This window comes from Neltuma alba, unplaced genomic scaffold (genome assembly GCF_004799145.2).
Source record: "Neltuma alba isolate B1F8T4 unplaced genomic scaffold, ASM479914v2 tig00011777_pilon, whole genome shotgun sequence".
In the NCBI taxonomy this organism is placed as follows: domain Eukaryota; kingdom Viridiplantae; phylum Streptophyta; class Magnoliopsida; order Fabales; family Fabaceae; genus Neltuma; species Neltuma alba.
In genome coordinates, this window is record NW_021636400.1 from 295,182 (window position 1) to 315,635 (window position 20,454).

General features: G+C 31.9%; 1 protein-coding gene across 4 annotated transcripts; it reads right to left on the reverse strand.

The window, feature by feature from the left end:
- Window positions 1–326: 326 nt before the first annotated feature.
- On the reverse strand, window positions 327–5,611 carry LOC114717828 (pentatricopeptide repeat-containing protein At2g16880). Of its 4 annotated transcripts, none has more exons than XM_028903034.1 (4): window positions 5,394–5,611; window positions 2,708–5,308; window positions 831–1,083; window positions 327–727 (listed from the first exon to the last, which is right to left on the reverse strand). In XM_028903034.1, exon 2 carries the CDS (start codon window positions 5,256–5,258, stop codon window positions 2,994–2,996), a length of 2,265 nt encoding a protein of 754 aa, XP_028758867.1. In that variant the 5' UTR covers window positions 5,259–5,308; window positions 5,394–5,611; the 3' UTR covers window positions 327–727; window positions 831–1,083; window positions 2,708–2,993. The 4 variants fall into 4 exon arrangements, with proteins under 4 accessions (XP_028758867.1, XP_028758868.1, XP_028758866.1 ...); XM_028903035.1 differs by having other exon boundaries at window positions 831–1,033; window positions 2,927–5,311; XM_028903033.1 differs by having other exon boundaries at window positions 831–2,031; window positions 2,927–5,311.
- Between the last annotated feature and the right edge of the window lie 14,843 nt (window positions 5,612–20,454).

Below are 20,454 nucleotides of genomic sequence, written 5' to 3' on the forward strand. Positions count from 1 at the left end.
CAACACCTATTTATTATAAATAACTAATTTAACTAATTTTCTTAATCTACTCAAATTAGTTAACTAATTTTTATATTAAGAACCGGACGAAATATTTCCAAAGATCTCTTGTTTTTGGGGGAAAGTTTTCTCCATTTTTGTGCTTGATGTTATTTGGTGTTAGTGGGGCGTTCACAAATATGGACAAGGTTTTACCAGTATAGATGAGAAGAAGCTGGTTAATCTATACTACATGCATGTGTAAAGATTGCACCAATTCTATTTATTAGTTACTTTTTAAGGTCATTAAGCCTCAAATGGTTGAAGCTATCAACATATTGAGATAAAAAGCAAGACGTGTCTAACATATAATAAAAATATTATAACAGGGGTTCACAACAAATATCAAGTCTAAAATAAACAGACAAAAGCACAAATCTACTTTAGTTCAATAGTATTTCTCCAATCCATTTGCCGATTATTTTATGAAATTATGCACCTTATCACAGTAATCGTAATAACACGTAGCCGCAAGCTCCCGTCTATGTTCCTGGAATTGTTTTGATCTTAACTTGTCCGAGTGCACATAAAGTATGTCTAATTGTCTATTCTGTGTCCCCCTAAACTGGTTAACCTGAACACCATTTCACTCGTTGAGAACCAAGCCTCTTATTTACTGTTTATTTGCTCCACCAAATCAATGTCATGTTTTCTTTTCTGGCTTGTTCGTCGGAACTTCACATTGGGCCTGCAAATAGCACATTACATCACTAAGAGCTAAGATAAGCCTTATACGCGCCATGGAACACACAATAGCAAGAAAGAAGAATAAAATAAAACTTGTAACTCACAATGATGAGGCCAGTTTTCTTGGGGGCCTAAGAGAAAAGAGGTTTGCAATGTGCCAGTGATGGTGGTATAACAGTGAAACCATCCTTGTGCCCTCATCAAAAATGGTTAGTCCACTACAAAATATTGCACAGTTCCCAAAGCTTCCTGACCCTCTGCTTGATTTTGACCTTTTTATGTGGCCCGGAAGCTAAAAAAAACCATCCTTCATGGTAGAACACCGAGTTAAGCTGAAGCCTTTTGATTCCCCGAGAACTGAAGAAACTATAGTTACTCCATGTAATTTGATTTGAAATAAATTCTCTCTCTTAAGTAGGTGAAAAAACTAAATGAACTTTTTTTTCCCCCCCAATGGAAAATTTGCAGGTGCAAGTTGAAATGAATCACATCTAAATTATGCTGATATGGTGGTTGGCAAACCCAAAGACCACAAAATGAACACAACAAAGCATTTCAGAATTTAAGAAATATTCCTTCTCAATAAAAACTTATTTTGCTTACATATAGACAAATGAAACAACAAATCATCGTGGATATTTACATAGAACCTCAACCAAGCTGATGAAAATCTAAAGGGCCTAAATTTCTGCGGGAACCAAGGACGCAGAACAGTTAACGTGTTGCTCTAAACTGTGATTGCAAAAGAGCATTCAAGACATCACCCTTTCATCATTATTTTAAATAAGATAAGGGAGATTCTGATGAGGGGCTAGTCAGCTACTTATGAACGTGTGTTTAGAAAAACCAATTGACAACCTCCCGTAGAATTTAAAATTCACTTGTCATCTAACATGTACACTGAGCTCAATGCTCCAAGCATTAAATTTTTTCACTTGTATGACTCGATGTGGTAACCTTTTACTCCCAAAGAAACAAAGAAACAGTAAACCATCTGCTGTAGCCATTATGTTAGTTTAGAACAGTTCATGTGCACACATATTAGTATAGAATGCATTTATCATGAGCATATGTTGATTCCTTTTTCAACCAAAAAAAAAAAAAGAAAGAGACTGCCTTAAGTTAGAAGATATGAAATCCTCAAAAAGAGAAAACAACGTGAAAGAACTCCTAAATAAAACTAATAAGTAATGGGGGGAACAGTCTCCAATCCTTCAGAGAAAAGCGAAACACTTAACCGGAGACAGAGCAGCAAAGAAAAGCCACGTCAATTTGACGACAATATTTCCAATATTGAGAATTCAGCTGTCAAATTTTCGTCTCCAGTTAGTAGAGATAACATGTCTGGATATCAGCCAATGATTTGCTGAATTATAAACTCAATTATTGAAGCAAATATAAAAGCATTTTCTATTTTCCCCAAAGTGCACAGGGGCAAAAAAAGACTTAATGATTATACCTGATTTAACATGATCAGTCCAGAAACAGTCTGCTCTCCAAATATTTCAAAATGTTAAGACACAAGATATATTTAGCGAATTATAGTCCCTGAATATGCCTTCCCCCTTAATCCAAGCAGGGTCCAAATTTGTCAGATTAAATGACTTCCCTACTTCTACATAAATATGGGTTCTTTTAAAAGATACACACGCACGTGGGCGCAGAGGAGGTCATATTCATAACTACTATTCCAGGTACAATAAATAAACTAAATGGTATTCTAAAAAATATATAAAGTGTTCTAGAAGCATTATATGTGCTGATCACACTCGAAATTCTTTCCAATGCTCTGCTTACTTGAAGCTAGTCTTTTTAACTAGGTTGAATGGAAGCAGCATTCATCAACATATATACATAAATCTATTTTGGGGAGGAGGAAAAAAAAAAAAAAAACTGCACAGTGCATAAATTTCAGTAATTTATATTAATCTCAAGCTCAATAATAGACAGTTAGGCATGCTGGAACATAACAATTATGTACCTTTCTGGATTCAGCATAAAGCCCAAAGAGCAACATAAAATGGAACATCCAAACAAAGGGAAGCTCCAATTCCATGAAGGACACCCTCGTGTCCATCCCAGAGCCAAATCTCAACTATAGCTTCAGTTCCCAGATTTCCATTCTTTAATTATACTCCATACAAAATTTTCAGTGGAAAAGAATATCATTATTAGATGACATAGTGAATAGTAACCACACCTCTTAAGAGTCCACTGCATTGTCAATTGCAAGTTGCAACCTGTGGACCACTCTAATCAAGAGACCTTTATATGCTTTTTCGCCTCTTCAAGATCCCATCCATTAGCTTGATATAGGCATATTTGTTTATAGTAACATCTTTCTGCTCTGATTCATGAAATAATTTCATCGCCTCTATATACTTCCCTTGAGTGCACAAATCACTTATAAGATCAGAGTACGTTGCACTACAAGAATCAGGCTCTTGGGAAGTATCAAGAATTTTCTCATCTTGCTCTGTCCCTTTAAGCTTTGACATGAAAGACTCCGCTTCCTCTGTTCTGCCGGCATTAATAAGTGCACCAGCAATAACATTATAAGTATAATGATCAGGCCCCAGGTCTTTTTCTTTCATTACAGTCAAAAGATCAAACGCCTCATCAAGCCTTCCCACTTTGCAAAGGGAAGATATCAATGTGTTATATGTAACCGTATCAACAAGCTTCCCTTTAGAGATCCATGTGTCAAAAAATTTAAGAGCCTTCTCAAGCATGCCCTCCCGGCAAAGTCCACAGAGAAGAATGTTACATGTAAAGATATCTGGCCTGAAAGAATTCTTAACCATTTTGCGGTGGAATTGAAATGCTTTATCCACCATTTTCTCCCAACAGTAGCCAAGAATAATTATGTTGTATGTAATTTCATCAGGAAACAAGCCTCTCTCTAGGAGCTCATTCAATTTCTCCACTGCTTGATCAGCTTTTCCATGCATGCAAAGACCTTTAATTAATGTGTTATAGGTGACAATGCTAGGGATGATACCTTTCTTTTTCATCTCGCCCCAGAGATTCAGAGCCTTTTCTGTTTGTTCATCCTTAAAGTATCCCATAATTAGAGTTCCATAGGTTACTTCATCAAGAATATAACCTCGCTTGCTGGCCTTCATAGTTAACTCATATGCCTCTTCAAGCTTCTTCTCCACACACAAAGCATGTAACATGGTATTAAGCGTAACAGTATCAGTTTTCAATCTCTTTGCTAACATTTCATTCATCATCCTAAATGCTTCTCCAAACTTTCCAGCTTTGCAATAACCATTAATCATCGTATTATACGTAAAAGAGTCTGGAGAAAACCCTCTTTCTACCATGTTCATGAAAGTCTTCTTTGCTTCATCAATCTTACCTTCCTTAAAGAACCACTTAACCATTACGTTGTGAGTCACTCCATTGGGCTGGACCCCTTTAACTCTCATTTCTTCAATTAACTTAAATGCTTCTACGCTGCCTCGCCACTCAAAACAACCATCAATCAACGTATTATAAGTAACAACATCAGGTATCAATTTCAAATTCTCCATCTCATTTCGAACCCTACTAGCCTCATCAATCTTACCTTCAACACAAAAGCCCCTTATCATTGTATTGTAAGTAAAAACATCTGGCAACATATTATTTCGTGTCATCAACTCAAGAACCCGGGCAGCTTCCTTTACATTTTTTGATCTACAGTATCCATGGATCAAAATGTTATATGTGTTTCTATTTGGCATTAAGCCAATAACTTGCATGTCTTGCAACATTTCTCGAACTTTATGTAGCTGACCTCTCATACAAAGTGCATTCAAAATGGTATTATAAGTGACATTATCAGGGGAGCATCCAAATTTACTCATCAGATTCTTTAACTGAATAGCTGCCTTGAACTTATTATCCGCACAATATCCATATATCATTATGTTAAACATGTTGGTATTGGGTTTCACCCCAAGTTTAATAGCATACTTAAAGATTCCTTCAGACAAAAGAATAGAATGTGACGATGGGTATCTTACCAGCGCATTGATAAGTGTATTGCAAGTGAGCAAATTAGGTCGAAACCCAAGACGCTTCATCTTGTAGAAAATTTGAAGAGCAAGGTGCGGATGGCTAGCTTGAACATAAGCTCCAATGGAGGTATCAAGCAAGGCTTTAGTGCTTCTGGGAAGGCAACGATTTGGGTGAAGAATGGAGGTGTGGAGTAAATGGTGGCGATCAGAGGTGATAAAGGAGACAAGAAGTGACTTGGCATCAGTGAACATGCTGCGGCTGAAAAGATGAGGAAGAAGAGTGAGGAGAGGCTGTGGGGTATTGGAAACAACAGCAGGTGCATGGACCTTAAGCCACTTGAAGAAGGACAAGAGCGTAGCAGGATAAGGAGTGAGAGGCTTGGAGGAGAGAACAGAGAGGAGAAGTGTGTGATTGTGGAGATGGGGAATGTAGGGTTCGAGATGGTGGAAGTGATTCTGACCGGAGGTGAGGATAGTGGTGATGGCTTGAAGGAGACCACGGTGTTCTGATGAAAGAGTGCTCATGTCTCTTCTCTTACACTACTATGTGTTCAGATTGTCTGATGCCCCTTCCTCTGCTGTAATGAAAATTTAGCTCGTGAATTATTAGGGATGAAACTATAAAGTCTAAATGTTTGTATCAATATGAATGTCATTCACCTTAATCACATCACTGAGCAGCTTCATACATTGGAGAGCAACATTCAACAACTATTGAATCATATCTTAAGCAATAAAGCCACTAACAAGTAGTGCACTTGAAGATTGGGCATGACATCAAAGTTCTCACGGATAGACTTCTAAGAAACTGCATTCTTTTCAAATACAATTCTCTTGATCATTTGAGCAATAACTGTTTACTGTTCAAGAAATATTGTATACCTGTGAGGAAGAAGAATACTCCAATTCTCAGGAAACAAATTGCTTCATAATTCCTTCAATCACATAAAGTAGAAGACAAATCAAAAAAAAGTTTCCAAGCTCGGTGGAACTTTCTGTTTTCTTTCCTTCAATCACAGCGTCAGGTTGTCTGTGACAAGACCACCTTCAACACAAGAACCATGGGTCGAACTCCATTAGACGAAATCGACGACCAAACCAACCAAAATCCACAGAAAGGGGACAAAGTCGCTCCAACAATCAGCAAGCGTGTTAGTCCAAAAGGAACGAAGAAGAAAATGCAGAAGCTTGGAGACCAAATCAGCGGCCAATCTGATAGCCTTTGAGCAACCTTGTAATCTAAAAACAAAATCAAAGACTAGAAACGCTGCACACCTGCGACCCCTTCGAAGACCTTTGCCGTTTGCTCTGTTCGCGCGAGAGTATCCTTCGAGCATTCAGATTCTCTACACTGCTCCAATTCCCTACTCCGAATGACGTCGTTCGCGATCCGCATAAAGCGAATATTTGATTTAAATCTCTATGTAACTTACTTGCAAATTATTCCTTCTGATCCTTATCAAGGCAATTTATTCATTAAAATTAAAAAGAAGAGATCAAGTCATTAAATATATTTGAAAATATAAATCATAAATTTATTCATATTTAAAATGACCAAAAGAATTATATTTTCCTCAAGCAAAAAATAAAAAAAGTGATTAAGTCATTAATTTCTGGTTCATTTTTCTTAAAAATATAACTTGAAAAACACACAAACATTATTTTAGAAAAAGGTATTTCAGTTATCTAATCCTGGCCGTTCACCAATATAAAAGACATTTACATATCATATCTGGAGGTGATTCGTCTGTTATAATAAAATTTGAGTGGTTTTGATAAAACTCATAGCGCTCCCTGTTTTACTAAAACAGTTTTGATATTCTATTGTTTCGACCGCGACACATTGTTTCTCAACCTGAGACCTAACATCTCATCTATAAAGTGTCATTAGGTTTTGTGTAAACTTGTGCAAATATATCTTCATTGATCTTAATTGTTTTATCTGTTCTAGTTTTCATGAAGATATCACCCAAGAAATTTGTTGCCTATGAAGAAGAAGATGGTGCCACCAACACAAGACTTTGCTGTTAAAAAAAAAAAAAAATTAGATCAATGAAATACCAAAAAGGTATTAAATCTTTAATTTTTGTTATCAATTATTAGTTGTGATTTCTACTCCTTTCTATTCATGATTTCTAGGTCTCTATGAATTTAAAGCTCTCAGTTTCAGTATTTCCTATATTTTTATTCTTCTTCTTCTTTCCCACAAGTTACTTCTTGATTGGTGGTCCAATTTTTATGTAGTGCCCAAAATTTTTTAATGATGAAGTATGAGTGGTTTTTTGACAATGGTAACTAACACTTTTGGGCAATGATATATCTTTGATCAACCTCCATCTTTTACTTTAGTGATGGTTTGATAGAAAAATGTAATTCCTAAACCTTTTTTTTTTTTTTTGACCCTCTGAATATAGACGTCTTCATTTATTTTTTTAAAGATATAAAATAGTTTATTTTCAAACCGGATTTGCAATGTTGTTTGTAATATATGTCAATCCCCATCTACTTTTCCAACATTGAGTATTATAATATATAAAATGTTGTCTTCAATTTATCTAATATGTATGCTCTAGATTCACTTTATCTTGTCCTCCTCTTTCTACTATGGTTGAACCTCTTAGGGGTGCTTAGATAAAATCAAACCATTATTTGAAGAATAGTTTCTGGAGAATAGATTTTGTAAAAAAGTATTCTAAAAAGTAAGAGTGCTTGGATAGTTATTACCAAAACACTTTTTACATGTGCAAATTACTAAAAAAGACATATGTTAATATGATAATTATATAAGGGATAGATTTTATAATATATTTTGATTTGAAGGAATAAAATTGTTAATAAAATAATTTTTACCAACATAATTAATAATATATAAGATAATATAATTAATAATTAATTAATATGTATATATATTTATAAATTATAAGACTAAATATGTTTATAGAAAAATGATTATTTTTTTCTAATGGAAAAATATTAATTTTCTTTAAAGATTTTACACATGAAATTCTATAACATTTTTTCACAACTAGTTTTTATTAATAACATACTACCTCTCATCTTTAATATAATTAATTATACTACATGTGTAAAAATATTTATGAAATATAAGATTATACATATTTTTGAAAAATATGAATAACAGAAAAGAAATAAATTTTAAAAAAGTACAATGTAACAATGTACTACCTCTTTCTGGTTTTTTTTTTTAAAATAAAAGACAACATACTCTCTCTCTGAATAGCGAAGGACCGAAGGCGGAAGATTCAAGCTCGAGGAGTATAAGTGTCTGGTCCCAAAAAAGATCCTCATATCCATATGACACTCTCTAATTTTTTTTCAAAAGCATATTCAAAATGCTTTTTTTAAAACCATGGTTTTGATTTCTTATGGGTGTTTGGGTCATTTTTTCCCCAAACCATAGTTTGGGGAGACACCCAAACACACCCTTAATCATATGCTTGAGTACAATTGGTATATTAGACTCTTCCAATACTCAAATATAAGACCTAAATAATTAATTTGAGTAGATTAAGGATGTTAGTTGAATTAGTTAATATGATACTAGCTTCGGTTTTATTTATAAGACCTCGTTTCTAGATTACAAATAAGATCTTATAATGAGGACCTGATTTAGTTTTTTTTTAACACTTTAAATATCTTCCTTAATTTCCTTCCTCCCTCTCCTACTTGATTATTGTTAGCAGAATGTCAATAGAGTTAATTTAAAAAAAATTGATAAACATGTAAAATAAGTTTTACATATAGGACTAACATCAACTCTCTAATTAGATTTCACATTAAGTACTGAAAGAGTATTATTCTAGGAGGGTCACAGCCAAGTCCCCTACATATAAGAGACTTATTATTATTATGATCATCTCATGGGCTTATTGTCGCTTTGCTAATTGTTATTCTCATCTCAACTTTAAGTTTCTGCTTTCAGTCGGAATGCTCCAAGTGCGCAACCTGGCAGCTGTCACGGGGATTGTAGCCAATGCTTCATTAACCAAAATGCAGCCGAAGAACGGCAGAAACTCATGAGAAGAAGGCGGGGTCGTTGAAGGACCTGAGATAAATTATATTACCTCCTGTTGTTAATATAAGATTCAGTTAATTTTAAAAAATTAATAAAACTAAATAAATTACTTAATTATAACATATATTATGTTATCTTTCTGAAATACTTATGTTCATCAATCTATTTAAAGGAGTTGTCAACAGCCTTAACTAGTTGGCATCACGTGATTTGCCTAAGTTTACCAATTGGTTTACTCTATAATAAATTTTCTAGTTATTTGTTGTCAATACATGTAAAAGTGTTGTCAATTTATTTGGAAGATCTGTCACTGCGCTAAGCAAAGTTGTAACAAATTTTTTTGATTACTTGTTGCCAGTACATATAAAAGTATTGTTAATCTATTTGGAAGAGTTGTCAACAGGTCTAACAAAGTTGTAAGCAATTTACCTGATTACTTGTTGGCAGTACAAATAAAAGTGTTGTTAATCTATTTGGAAGTATTATCAATGCGCTAACAAAGTTGTAATAAATTTTATTGATTACTTGTTACCTATACATTAAAAGTGTTGTTAGTCTATTTAAAAGAGTTGTAAACATAACTAATAAAGTTGTTAATCTATTTATGTGATTGATGGCAATTGGTGTGTCCTCTTACGAATTTTTCACACTACTTGTAGTAAATACATATAAATGTGTTATTAACTAATAAATATTATACAATTTAAATAGTGCTTTTCAAATACAAATAGTCACTAGATATTACACAGTTATCAAAGGGTTTGATATGGTAGTAAATACTTAATTCACACATTGTCATCACATGAATCCAATCAGAAACAACTTTGCTCACTGCTTGGACAAGTGTTGCCCCTTTGTTACCTTTTTTTTTTCTTGTTTAAGCAGTTTCAAAACTTCATCCTTGTCATGATTTTTATCATGGTTAACTAGCCTATATAAGATGTCACATCTAAATACAATTACTTGTTCATTTGTGTATATCAAGCTCTATTATGTAAGAGAAAACCTTCCCATGACTTCCATATATATATGGGAATATCTTTCTATGCAAGAATAAAAAACCTTGGCTTTGTCAATTTCTCATTTTGTTCCCTTAAACACTTAGACTTCTTCCTTTTTTTAATTTCTCATAAAACTCCTTCCTAAACACCACAAATTCATTTAGTGCTGATTTGGATGTTTCTCCTTCCAAGACCATCTTCGTTCTTCTACAAATAAACAACCACATATTCTCAAATGTTGTCATTTACTCTATAGTCGTAGTCAGTCGCTATAAATATGTAGAAAACTCCAATGCTAGATGTTGTCACCTCCATTTAACAAAATTCTATTAAAAAAAAAATACTAAGCACATACTGGAGCTGCCAATTTAAAACTTTATGAAATACTCCTCCGGTCCTAATTATAAGACCCAATTGACTTATTTGAGGAGATTAAGGAAGTAAGTTAAGTTGGTTATTTATAATAAATAAGTGTTGTCATTCCTAAAATATCCTTGCTAATTAAGTATATTGGCTAAAACTATCATTATTAGAAGGATTATCTTGAAAAAAAATGCATAAATATAAGAGACAAAATGGATTGGGTCTTATAATTAGGACCAAATAAAAAGTCAAATTGGGTCTTATAATAAGGACCGGAGGAGTAACTTTATTTGAATCATTACCACATTTTATTGACCAATTTGGCGGGAAAAAAGGCACCACATTCCCATTTTTATCGTAAAATGAAATTTTTGTTACTCATTTTTGACTCATGAGTTTTTAGAATGAATGTATTGGATAAGCATTAATGTTTTGGACTCCATCCATTTTTCTAGTAATTTTGAAAAGTAAAGATGACTAGGGAGAGACTTTTCCAGATATTTGCACATAATATTCTTTAGCTTATCCAGATTTGATTATGAGAATACGTAAGCTCTATGAAGAGTTAAATTGCCAACAATTTATAAATAACATACCTCATTAAAAAAAATATGCATTTTGTGTTGATATTGATAATATCTCTATGTTCAACTTTAAAGTTCTTTTTTGATACATATGTCCCCTTTGTGTTTAGAACCAAAGAGTTTGGTTTGTGTGGGATTGGAGGCCTTCCAACAAATGTGGGGAAAGATTAAAAAAAAAAGAAGGAACTTTATAGATGGTCAAAATTAAAATTGGATTGGAATTTACTTTAAGGGCAGAAACCAACGATAAAAATTGGGGCATAGGAATTGACCATCACGTTGTGCTCTTCTGCACACAACGTGACAATCCAACGACTGGTTACAGCCATCCGATTTTGAATTTCTTCCTTCCTAGTTCAATCAAAATAAAAAATTGCCAGTCCTATTCATAATAAAGTTATTCCATAAATTTTTTTCCACAAACCAAAATCAATCTGTACTATCCAGTTTTGTTCTATTATTAAGACCTTTTTAAACAGCCCCCTATATTCCCTTAACCATTATTCAGTGATGAACAAACTGATAGAGTTTAAGATAATCATTTTATTATTCTCCTAATTCTTTAATCTTCCCTCCTAATTTCTGCTCTAACCGATTAACCTATAAGAATCACCATACAAATAAAACAAATAAGCAACTTACCAGATCCGAGCAATGGCGATAATGTACAGACGCTCCTCTCACGGCAGATGATCCTCTCACGATGACAATGCTTTCTTACAGGGATTGCGATGATCGTAGAGGAACGAGAAGGGAAGGGAAAGGGAAGTTTGAGAATGCAAATAAGTAAATAACCTCTAGTTTTGGGTCCTTTTTTATTTAAATTATATTTAAGGGCAAATTTTTCTTTTGCCAACAATTGAAAATCTCAAATCATTACCTAGGTTCTGATATGGTCGTATGGGTTTTTGCTTTTCACTAACACTAATATGAGATTTTGTATATTTAAAGGTATTTTGTTGTCTTTTTCCCTAATACTAATGCAGCTCAACTTTGCATATTTTTATTAAAAAATAAGTAAACATTAAAATAAAAGATCTAATGAAGATTATATTTATTAGATAGGATTCTGAAAATTAAAAGTATTTACGAGTACCAAGTGCCTAAATAAAAATTAAATTTAAACATACTAAGCTATATGTGCTTTTTTTTTAAAAATATTTTTGTACTCTTATTTAGACGGTTATTACCCCAACCATTAGGATTTTTTTTAATCAAAAAATTAGGATTAGATATTGAATCTTCTTAGATAACACAAATACAAAATTTAAAAAGATAATATAAAAACAATACGATATAATGTGGCGCGGAACATTTAATATAACCGCATAATGTTTTGTAAAGAAAATTTAACCAAGTAATATTGTGGCGTGGAACACGATGATAGTGTATTGGTCTATTCTAGAAATAATTATTTTTTACATTTGTAATTATATTAAGTAAAAGAATCCCCACAATTAGAAGTATAAATAAAATGAATGTGGGAAATAAACAAACAAAAATACAGTTCAATTTATGACCTTGAAAACTCATTATTCAAATAAACGCTCAAATAAAATAGTTTTATTAATTAAAAGATGATGAAAAATTAATTAGTGTTAATTATTAATTTAATTCAATTAATTAATATTAATTCTGAGCTTAAATTTCAAATTGGTTTGAATTAATTTGAATAAATAATTTTGTTATTAAATAACGGGCAAATTAGATGATACCGTAGTAGAGAATGTATAGAGTTTTGTTACAGGTAATATAATCGTTTTAATTTTTTTTCCCTATTTTGATAGTTGATCCTTCTAAATAATTTCAGTTTTTAAGATTTTTTTAATAAATATCATTCTCACAATATCCTTTATTCTAATTCTTCCAAAAATTTAAATCAACTAGGTAGCACTTCAACACCCTAATGCTACCAGATTCAATTTAAAAAAAAAATGAAAGATATAAAACAACATTTAGGCAGCGCTTAGGATCATATCGTACTACCTAATTTCGTTAAAACTAAAAAAATTAATAAATTAAAGAAAGTAGCGCTTTAGTAATTAAGCGGTACCGGACTCATTTATAAATAACCAGTTAACCACAACTGGTAGCATTTTATATGCAAGTGCTACCTCATTAATTTGAAAAATGACTAAGCGGTGATGCTTAGTAAATAAAGTGCTACCACATATATTAAACATTAAATATTATACAAAATATAACTAAGAGGTAGCATATTCTTTATAAAATTGCAGGTAAAAAAAAGCATATTCTTTATAAAACGCTACGTGATGTATGGTACTAAAACCACTTTTTGTGGTAGTGGTAGCAAAGGAATTATCATAATAATGTCAAAGACAAGCATGGCATATTACTAACAAGCTCATAAACACTTGCTTATTTTCATATCATGGGAGTATCATTTCAATCCATTCAAAATCAACATGTTAATGTATATTGTCAAGGCATACAATGCAACCAACCAACATGTCATCATCATCAAATAATTTCAAATACAACATGGCATATATTCAAGGAATCACATTATATAACAACCAAGTAAGTTAATATTAGAATTGTAAATTCCATGCTACCTTTTTTTAATTCAAAGTTTTTGGCCTCGTTGGTCCCTTTGTGTTCCTTCTTGTTCTCTTGCTCAATGCTTATCAATTCTTACATAAATATATGCCACATTATTAATCATAACCCATAAAATACTATTAGGTATCAGGATAACTCTACAACCCTTTTTTGTTTGACTTTTTTACTTTAATTTTCATCTTTGTTTTAACAAGTCTCAAGGGCCATTCCTACACAATTTTTCATATAGAATTCAAATATCAACTTGGTTTTATTAAAATCAAACTCCACCCTATTGTATTGAGCTTGGCTGAATAGGATGCTTATTAGGGTTATAATTTTTATTTTTGATTACAACGCTTTTAAACACTTTCTCTTAATATATTCCTCCATAAAAACACATTCTAAACTCATTTGAGTCATCAAATTAAATTGAAACAATTTCTAACCCACAAAACCAAGCTTGGCCGCATAGGTTCCCAAGTTAGGGGACTGGGAGTTTCTTCCAAAAATCAATTCAAACATTAACCAAGCAAGCCAATCCAAGCTCCAAATCATGGTTCCTATCCTTTACTAATCAATCCTCATTAATTTGAAAATTGGACAGCATGGTACATTAGAATTTTGTCACAAAATTTCACCTTAAACTAGCTAGAAACATAGTCAAATGAAAGTTTTAACATACCTTGATTAATCCTTGATTCTTGCTTGATAATTCTTGGCTTATTCCTATATGATTTTAGCTCTTCAAACTTAGTTTTCTGCGGCAAAACCTCCCCCCTTCAAATGCCAAAATAACCGAACATGAAAGCTTGGGACGGGGATTCATAAAGACAAATTTTGGTCACCACTGGCCTCCAAGTGTCCCATAAAAATCTAAAAAGAAAGGCCATGTGTTCCCTCTCACAAGCTACAGAAATTTTGGAGTGTCCAAGTGTCACGTGTAATAATGTTTTAGATAAAATCATGTGTTAATTTGTAATATTTTATTCCTTAATCACATGGATTACTTCAACCATGAATTTACTGTTCATTTCTTACCTAAAATAATGCCCAATAGGCTAGAGAAAGAAAGAAGTATTACCTTTCATCTCTAAACATTTTTCTACCCAATTTTGCTGTATCAACTAAAATTTTTGTCTAATTTTTAATAATATTTTTGGACCTCCAAAAATTTATTTCTACCCATCTAAAATCATATTTTAATATAGAAAGGTTTCCTAAATTTTTCTAGAATTTATCTCAATCTCTGACTATCTATATTGAATTTTCTTCAAAATCAGACTTCACTGATAAGATTTTATCAATAAAAATTCTAAATTAATCCTTTCACTTCTAGGGCCTAGAAATAATTTTATAAAATCAAATAAATAGATCATATTTTTTTCCAAAATTATTGATGCCTCTACTTATTTAAAATAATTGTTTTCGCTTAATTTTCTACTGTTTTTTAAGGAAAAACCTATGTTTACAGAAAATTCTGTAATTAATTATTTTCATGCTATTTCTACCTCCAAGGCCTCAAATATGGTTCCAATCCTCCTAATTTATATTTTTACTATTTTTTAGGATTTTTTTTGGAATTTTTCTCTAATTTTCCTATTTTGTCCTTTTCAGACCAATAATTTTAAAAATATCAGCTCGGACAAGAGTCAGATTTCAACTCAAAAGTTGTTCTGACTCTGAACCTACTTTACTACTTGATCTTTTGTCTAATTTATTATTCACACTCCTAGAGTTAAAATTGGGGGGATGTGACAGAATATGTGTTTGGAAGCATTAAAATTGAAAATGGAATTTTTGAAACCCTAGGGAACCCATTCATCCCACTTGAAAACAGAAGGAAGGAATTAGATTTTGATGACTCTAATTTTAAAAATAGATTCTACATGAAAAATTGTGTTTAAAAACTTATGGGAAATACAGAAAGAATAATAGTGCTAAAACCCTAAATTAAAGTCTAAAAAGGTAGGGTTTTAGAATAGATTGTATAATGGATGATATTATTAATTTGAAATACAATTATTCTTGTTGTTTGATAAGTCATATTGTTGAGCAAGGGGAAGCTTAAAGTTTAAGGAAAGAGGCCGTGTAATCCAAGGACACAAGAGATAGCATAGAACTTACGATTTTAATGTTATCCTGTGGTTGTTACTTTGTATAATTCCTTGAATATGTGCCATGTTGAGATTGAATTTGTTTGATAATAATGTGTTTGATTCGTTGTATTGTATGCCTTGGCAAAATACACCAGTATATTGATTTTGGAATGGTTTAATATGATCTTACATGGCATGAAAGTTAGTGAATGCTTTGTGAATTTACTTATAACTTACCTTGCTTGATTAATATTATGATTGTAATTCTTTGTTACTAAGATTTCTATAAAATCTTATTCCTATATATGTCCAAATAACGTTAATAGGGGCTCCAAATGGTATTGGCAAAGGCAAGAAGTTGGTTATATCATGAAGAATATTTTGATGACATTACAATGAGCTTTATGCCTAATATTGTAATATTTATGAAATGATGCTTGGTTGACCATTGAGACTTGTAACCTATGTGAATGCACTTATTATATGCTGTGAATTATGATTCAATTATGTTTGAGTGGTTAAAGATGAGTTATGGGCAAGTTAAACACTAAAAGGGTGAAAGTTGACCTAAATAGACAAAGTTTAACCCCATGAGATTTTGACCAAATAAAGGAGTTTGGTCATGAAATTTGACTTTTACTTAGCAAAATACATCAATTTGTCTCATTATTCCATTTACCTATAATACTACAATGATGAGCGATGGTTCACTGAGAAGATAATCAGGGGATTGAAACCTCTATTAAGAGAAAGGGTAGCCCCCTGATAGATCGAAGTGTTCAATAAGGAAGTAGAAGCCTGCCAGATTACAGAGATTAGTCACAACCATCATCAAGATCTGGCTAAGGTAATCCCGAGGATTAAGAAACTACTACAGGACTTCACAAGAAGGAACCTCCAGTAGTTGATCCTTGCCATATGATTTGACTGTGTTTACACCCACTAGCACTAGGGTTATAACCTCTAGCATATGTTTGAACTATATTATTTAGTATGAGCATTGTAGCACTACTTTAGACCTAATATGTATGCCATTCCATGATATTGATGTTAGTATTGGCCTAAATTGGTTGTCTTTTGATAACATACTCCTTAACTGTAAAAATAAAACCCTAATCCTTTCTTCGAAAAATACAGTCCCATATATAGAAGTAAAGTTGGATTTTGTGATGGATGCTCAAGCTAGTAAATTTTTGAGAAAACGATGCCAAGAATACTTAGTATTCTTTTCGGTACATGCAAAAGTAGAAAAAGAAATAGAAGAAATTTTGGTAGTAAATTTTTTTTAGAAGTCTTTCTGAAAGAAAATAAAGTACTACCATCAGGAAGAGAAGTAGAGTTTGCAATTGATATCATATCACTACAAAAAAAACAGCTGATTAGCGACAGAATTTGCGACGGAAACAAATTCTGTCGCTAATTTCTGACGGAATTGCGACGGAAATTCCGTCACTAATTTTTGAGATAGATTAGTGACGGATTTGCGAAAGAATTTCTGTTCGTCGCTAAATTCCGTCGCTAATCCATCAGTAAATATTTAGTGACGGAATTCGCGATGGAATTTTTTTCGTCGGAAATTTCCGTCGCTAATTCCATCGCTAAATTGTTTGTCATAGAAGTTTTTGTCACTAATTCCGTCGCAATTCCGTCGCTAATCTGTCACTAATTTTAAATTTCGTTATTTTAAATTATAATCTTACAAAAATTATATTATAACAATTAAGAATATAATGATTTAAAAACATTTTTAATTATAAAATAAATTGATATACTTATGGAGTTGATGTTAATGAAGATATCATCATCATTCATGTCATCATTATGTATATATTGAAAATAGAAAGATAATTTCTTAGAAAAATTATTTATATTTAAATTCCTCTTGATTATTAATAATAATTAAAAAATACAATAAGAATATTAATAACTTTTTTATACAAACTGATATAAGAAAGAAATAATTTTATCATATGTAAAATATATTGAAATATATAATATATGATAGAAATTCAAAACGATTTAATAAATTTACATGAATGCAAATTAATATTGAAGTGAATTTTGAATTTCAATCATTAAACAATAAAATTTAATCACGATATAATTAATACACATGATAGATTGATTTTGGTCTTAATACAAAAACAAATGGTATATATAAAATTTTTTAAGAAAACAAATTACATAGGATATATATACAAGCAGGAGAATATTGTTTATCATAATCTATTCAAGATTTTTTGACTAATTATAAATGATTGTCTTCAAATATATAAAACACATATAGATAATATAATATAATGTAATATAATACATATATCATTGAATTGTATATCTTATCAATGTTAAATTAAAAAATAAATTAAAAAATATTTATAAAAAATTATTTATGATTTAAAATTCAAGATTAGTGCGGTTAGAAATTAAAATTATATTAAAAATATTTTTTTAAAATAAAAAATTATAAAAAAATATTGAAAAATTATTTTTTCATTAAAATAGTTATGATTAAAATTATCATATAGTATATTTTTAGTTTTTAATAATATATATAATTGTTTTTGTAAAATAATATTATATATATTTAATTTTACATAATAAGTCAACAGGTTCATTGCAGCTCAACTGGTAAAGCCGCACGCGCACACAGAGGAGGTCCTGGGTTCAAGCCATAGAGAAGTCACTTTGAAGAAGGAATTATGTGGTGGCGACACGTGGCAGGTAAAGGTGACATGTGATGTGGCAGTAGAGGTGAGGTGGCAAAGACACGTGGAGGTGGTCCCCAGTGATGACGTGACAATTGGTAGAGGTGCCACATGGCATTTTATTTTATTTTTTAAAAAAATCAGGTTAGCGATGGATTAGCGACGGAAAAATTCCATCGCTAATTTGCGACGAAAATTTCTGTGAAGAATTAGCGACGGGAAATTTTCGTCGGTAATTAGAGATGGAATTTTCCGTCGCTAATCAATTAGCGACAAAGGAATTAGCGACGGAACAAATTCCGTCACTAATTCCGTCGCTAGTCCGTCGCTAATTCCGTTGCTAAATAAAAAATTCCGTTGCTAAATTCCGTTGCTAAAAGCATGTTTTTTTGTAGTGTATTAGGAGCAAGACCGTTATATAAAGCTGCATACTAGATGGCTCCTAACAAAATGGCAGAATTAAAGAAGCCAATTGAGGAGCTACTAGAGAAGGGATTCATTCGACCTTATGTCTCTTCATGGGATGTTCTAGTACTACTTGTTAAGAAGAAAGATGGCAGCCTTAGGTAGGGCATACTCTAGAACTCCAAAAGAGCACAAGTAGCATCTAAGAATTGTTCTGAGTATCTTAAAAGAGAAGCAATAGTTTGCTAAACTCAAGAAATATGAGTTTTCGTTGAATGAAGTAAAATTTCGAGGCCACATAATCTCATGAGTGATTGGCATGATATGTTGATGTTAACTAGGGCTATGAGAGACTAAGAGAGGTGAATGACAAAGTTGATCAAGTAATTTTGATGGTTAGAAGCAAAAAGAGCAAGAGAAAAACTTAAAGGTTACAAGGTAGTAAACTTATGTTCTTGAATGCTTGACATGTATGCTTGTTTTTTTATGAAGTTTGATGATGATTTGAAAGCATGAATGTTTAAATGTTACTCTATGTTTTGGTTAATTTATGGCCATGCACATATGAAATGTCTAGCATATGAATGTTATTTTTAGAGCATGAAAGTATGTGAAATCAAGCATGTCATACACTTGCATTTGTCTTGCATGCATTTTTGGTAATGTTTACTACTGAGATTCTCCCGAATCACACCCTTCCTTAATCAAACATAATAGTTTTATGCTCACGAGAAAGTAATGCTTAGAGGAGAATAAAGAAAGAAAGAAAGAAAGAAAGAAAGAAAGCAATGTGAAATTTGGTGAGCATCTAGAGCACACCCTAAGCTTTAAAATAAGGGGTAAATCAATTAAATTAGAATTTTGTACAAAAAGTTATGCCTATTCAAAGTTTAAAAAAATTTGGAAAATTGGAAAAATTTACCAAATAAATAGTAAACTTCACAGAATTTGCTATACGAATTCAGTAAGAAATTGAACTAAAAAATATTTTTCCCTATAAAGAATTCAAATAGAATTTTGAACAATCTTAATAGGATTTTTTTTATAATTAGTTATGAGCTTTCAAAATTGGACTAAAAATCTGCAAGTTAATAGTGAATAGTAACCTGAGGAATAACTTTTAAATTTTTAATCTACAAACTTACTTCGCAAACTGCTTGAATGATAACGCTTCCAAATGCATACTATATGGGATTTAAGGAAGGATATTTCACCAACACTATGATCAAGTTTTTAGCTTCTTGTTAGGCCCTTATAGTTTTACCTTTTTTTTGGCCCGAAATCGGGATAGAACTCTTGGGTAGACATATTTTTGGCCCTGGTCAGACCATAAGACAAGAAAGGGACCTACTAAATAGACATGAGTGGGGTGACATTTGGCCAAGTTACTCGATTAAGATGGTTTGGGTCCATGTCAAGGAGTCATAAGGAGAAGTACGGTAGGGGAGAGTATAAACTATCGCGTTGATTGTTGCATATATGTTTGCATGTTTTTAACTTAAGATGTTTTATATGTGACATTACTTCACCTGCTTACCATCCTATTAATCTATGTTGTAAAGTGAGCTTTGGATACTCAAACTTTATATCTCACCCTATTAATCTCACTGTTTTCAAGAGAGCCTTGTGGATCCATATTTGTCACTATTTAGGAAAAACTCCTATCTTATTGACAGAAGTTATGATTTTGAGACTGTAAGAGTTAAGTAGGTGTAACTTTTGGGCTGAGCTTAGCCCTTACTTTTCTTGTATCCTAAGTTTTTATGTGATGGATTTATGTGATGGCTCTATGGGTAGCTACTATGCTTGGGCCGTACTTGCTATTGTTGTTGGTTTGGAGGACTTTGATTTGTACCGGACTCTTTATAACCTTGGTAGTTCTTGATAATTTAGTCAAATTCTTTATCGACCATGGTTAACTTCTTAAACTATTATGAAATTATGGTTTTAAGGAAAAATCTTTTCA